The sequence below is a fragment of the Chaetodon auriga genome, chromosome 3, assembly GCF_051107435.1.
Source record: "Chaetodon auriga isolate fChaAug3 chromosome 3, fChaAug3.hap1, whole genome shotgun sequence".
Taxonomy (NCBI): domain Eukaryota; kingdom Metazoa; phylum Chordata; class Actinopteri; order Chaetodontiformes; family Chaetodontidae; genus Chaetodon; species Chaetodon auriga.
In genome coordinates this window covers 11011880-11016251 of record NC_135076.1, presented here as the reverse complement: position 1 = coordinate 11016251, position 4372 = coordinate 11011880, and the positions used below count along the sequence as shown (strand labels likewise).

Sequence of the window (4372 nt, the reverse complement as noted above, 5' to 3'; positions counted from 1 at the left end):
CGAAACTGTTACCAAGCCGCAGAATATCCTGTAAAACTACACGAGCAGTGATGTAACGGTACATCAAAAGGGGTCTCCACTGCGACCTCCAGTCAGGGGTAATTATCAGGAAAACACCCAGAAATATGGTTAAAAGAGAAGAATAAACAATAAAACTGTTTTATTATTTACTGCTAAACGTTCAGATATTCACGCCGGTTTGTTTTAATATCTAAAATATGATGTTAGATTTATGTCAGCCGCATTCCGCAAATAAAGACCTTCCCTTTCACATAATAACTTTAACCTTTTTTTTGTTATCCTATTCTTTAAATTTAAAATCATTAGCCAATAAATGTGTGTTATTTTTCTTCATTCCATATTTCTCTCTCTCTTTTTTTTAACCTTCGGCACCATTTCTCATTTCTTTAAAGAATAAATCCAAAAGCTTCTCTTTAAAATCTCACAATAAAGTCGCAACACAATCAAGAATCCAGTATTGAACCGGGCTGATACGGTGGACTGTTCAGCTCTAGTTGTGAAAGAATAATTCAATTTCCCCTTGTCACACGGTAAATAGGCTGTAATTATAACTGTACGTTATTACAAATACAAACATGAATTTGAATTATTATTATTATTTTCTACTTTTAACATCACGAGAATTGGATGATAGTTATTATCAAGCCTGAAAATGATCAATTCAAGCACGCAGTATTCACAAAAGAACAACTTTTCTTGTATGTGTTAAATCTCAAAGACACAAATCACATTTAAATTTCCCTGCTTTGTTTTTTTTTTATGCCTGCATAGCGCGAGATTTCATTTCTCTAAAAGAATGATCTTCCAGAAAATATTTCTCATTAACTCTGTTATCAAACAATTTAAGAACGTTAATAACGAAAATTGATTTAATTCTTTCTTAGATTTATTTACAAATAAATTCAGTTTACAACACAATATAGCTACATAGAATTACATATATTTGATATTTTTTTTAATTATAAACAGACTATTTTTTTCAGAGCTTTTCGTGTCTTGTATGAAAAGGAAGCAAAAAAATGTGTCCAGTTGAGCTTCCGATAAAAAAGAAAATGTGAAATAATTATCACAGATCTCAAACAGGAACAAAAGAAATAAAGACAGGTAAAAGTCAAACAGGTAAAACCATTCTTTTTTTTTTCTTTTTATACAAATATTTACAAATATTACCTGTACAGAAATATCTCCTTTTTCTTTTTTTCTCTGTGTTTCAAGAGTCTTTACATGGCTACAGAGTCCACTGTATTGATTTGTGCTGTTCACACTTCCCCCAGTGATAATGTCTCTATATAAAAATATGAGTTTGTTTTCTCTTGCTCTGAAGTCACTGTGAGGGCCATTTGGACACTGCCGCCGCCGTCGCTGATGGTAAAACGTGTCCAGAAATAATGTTAGACGGTACGCTGAGGATGGGAGCGATAGCGGCTGAGGTCCGGGAAAGAGAGAGGGACTGCGCGCTCAGCAGGGCCGACTGAACGGTCACCGGAGGCCGCAGGAAAGCCTGAGCAGCGCCCGGTGAGGACGAGGAGGCGCTGGAGACCCCGATGATGTTCTCTATACTGAAAGATGGTCTGTTTGAAGGCTCTGATTTGATCATGGACGCCGTGCTCAGACTGTTGAGCTGAAGTTGAAGACTGGGGCTGAGCTGGGAGTTGAACGCTTTCCTGTTCAGCTCTGCCGAGGGCAGGAGAGGGACGCCCGGGGGCAGCATGTGACCCACAGGGGGGATGTACGGGTACTGCAAAGCCGCCGGATGGGAATAAGCAGCCGGGTGGATCCCGTAGTGCCTCCCGTAGGGGCCCCCGAGGCTGTAAGCGCCGAAACTTTGCATCATGAGCGCGGTCTGGTCCCTGAGCATGTCCGGCTGAACCCTCTTGAACCTTTTCCTCCTCCTGAGGAAGCTGCCGTTGTCGAACATGTCCTCTGAAGCGGGATCCAGGGTCCAGTAGTTGCCCTTGCCGGGGTTGCCAGGTTCCCGCGGGATTTTCACGAAGCAGTCGTTGAGGGACAAGTTGTGGCGGATGGAGTTCTGCCACGCCGGGAACTTCTCCCGGTAATACGGGAAGCGGTTGCTGATGAACTCACAGATCCCGCTGAGGGTGAGCTTCTTCTGCGGACTCTGGAGGATGGCCATGGTGATGAGGGCGATGTAGGAGTAAGGCGGCTTTACCAGGCTGCTTTTGGGCTTCTGGAGCCCGCCTCCCGCCGCTGCGCTCTGGTCCTGACCCTCTCCCTTTCCCGTGCCTGTCTCTCCCTCCCCGGAGCTCTCGCAGCACGGACTCCCGCCACCGGAACCGATCTCCTCCTTTTCCACCTCGATCTCGTCTTCCAGCTCCTCGTCGCCCGTTTCTCCACGGAGGTCGTGCAGGATGCCTCCCCCCGGGCTGTCGCAGTCGCTGTCCACCCTCTCCATGCCCTCCTCGTCTCCCTCGCCCACCACGTCGATATCCACGTCCTCCGCTGTGAGCACAGTTTGGCCGGACATGTCGCTGGCTCTTTCGCTGCCTCCAGACAGGGTCATCTCACGGCTTACTTACACTTTTTTGTTTTTTAAAAAGTCTACCGGAGCCAAAAACAATCGAGCAGCAGGGTGTGATGGGTAGGTGGGACCAGCGCGGTCAGTGCGCACACACGGCGGGTCTGCTGGACTTCTGTTCGCCCCTGTCAAGTGATCGGATGTCTCCAAAAAAAAGCTGAATGCGGTTGAACCGGCAGCAAGCCAGTCAAGCCAAAGAGAAACTTCTCCAGATATCTCTCCACTCGGTAAGTGAGCAGGCCTGTGGAAAGCGGCGAGCTTCGAAGTTGTTTGGAGATGTTGCGACTTTTGCGCTCCGGCGTCCCTTCTCGGCGCGTGTATTTCCTACAGGACTGATATTTGGAGAACCGAGTCGAGGTGACACATGCTGCTTTTAAAGGCCGGAGCTTTTAAAAGGACTGTCTGATAGATTACTTTTCCCAGTATAAGATATACTATCAGTGCAGGACACGTGGTTCGGTGACGACAGACGCCCCCTCTCCTCTGCGCTCCTCTCCTCCCTCCACCCTCCTCTCCTCTCTGTTAAACCATGCAAACTGGAGTTGTTTCATGGATTTGTCAACAATGGGACATCAGCAATGCTGCTTTCCGCTGATTTCTCTGTTCGTCCGTCATAGACCATTTAACGGTGGCAGAGGGGGGAGGAGGAGGAGGGAGGGAGGGGGGTTGGGGGGGGAGAAAATTGGCCCGCGTGATTGAAAGATCTGATGCGCATTAACGCGGCCGCCTAAAAACAACCCGAACCTTTAACTTTGCGAAAGCAAACTCTGTTGAAAGCTGCAGAATGAAAACGGCGACAGCTAAGTTCACTGAATCCTCCTTGAAGTTCCTTCGTGTGTGTTTTTAATTGTGAAACTGTGCATGCGTGGATCTTTCCACAGGTTAATTTCATCCGGTTTCGTGCATGTTACTCAGCGTCAAGCTTACTTTGCAAATGCATGAGAGTGAAATATTTGTACTTTGTTTATTTGGTGCCGAAGTGCATGCCTTGATATTTCCATGTTTACAGCCCGCAGTGTAAATCTAAGATGCGAATGCAAAGCGTGAATTGAAGTCTATTTATTCCCGCAGGATTAGCCGAAGGTGGGAAGGATATTGAGCGGCAGCGGCACCAGCGACTATGAATGGAGAGAATAAAGAATTTCCCTAAGAGTTTGAAGAGGTGCTAACGACCCCGATCATTGCACCATTTTACATTTGAATAAAGTAGGAAATGCGGGCAGCGGGTGAATGCAAAGAGAGCATTTATTCACAAGCATGAAGGTGAGCGGTGTAGGCTGGGCTCAGGCAGAGGATGCCGGATCCAACACAGAGGCTTTCCTCCGTGGTGTGAGAACATTTGGGAGGACCGTAGGAACAGGGCGTTCTTATTTCAGCTAACGTTTTCATGTGTGCTAAATTAACAAAACAGCCAGCTCAAATACAGTCTGATGTGCCACAAGCGGTTTAAGCCCTCAATTGATTTTATCGGAAGCCTTTTAACAGGTTAATGGAAATATCTATAATCAACACCGGCCAGTTATGTGGAACAAAGCTTTATTTGAATGTTAAATTATATTTAAAGTATATAAATAAATTAGAAATGGAACTATGCTGTTATTAACTATTATTTCTCTCGGCTTAAACTCCCCTTTTCTTTGTTTTAACTGAGAAAAAAGGGAGTTTAAGCCGAGAGAAATAATAATTAAAACACCATATGAGAACAGAATTTTAATCTAGGAAGCATCTTATCATTAACATTATTGCTACTGATGTATTATAATTATTACTGCGCTGTTGTGTTGTTGCTAATATTATTGTAATATTTAAACATAT

General features: G+C 44.8%; 1 protein-coding gene across 1 annotated transcript; it reads right to left on the bottom strand.

The window, feature by feature from the left end:
* Positions 1 to 1189: 1189 nt before the first annotated feature.
* On the bottom strand, positions 1190 to 2598 carry foxd3 (forkhead box D3). Its single transcript, XM_076726850.1, has one exon. The coding sequence runs from the start codon at positions 2540 to 2542 to the stop codon at positions 1346 to 1348; it is 1197 nt and encodes a 398-aa protein (XP_076582965.1). The 5' UTR covers positions 2543 to 2598; the 3' UTR covers positions 1190 to 1345.
* Between the last annotated feature and the right edge of the window lie 1774 nt (positions 2599 to 4372).

Coding starts and splice junctions, on each gene's coding strand:
- foxd3 (XM_076726850.1), bottom strand. CDS start 2,542: ATGACCCTGTCTGGAGGCAGCGAAAGAGCCAGCGACATGTCCGGCCAA.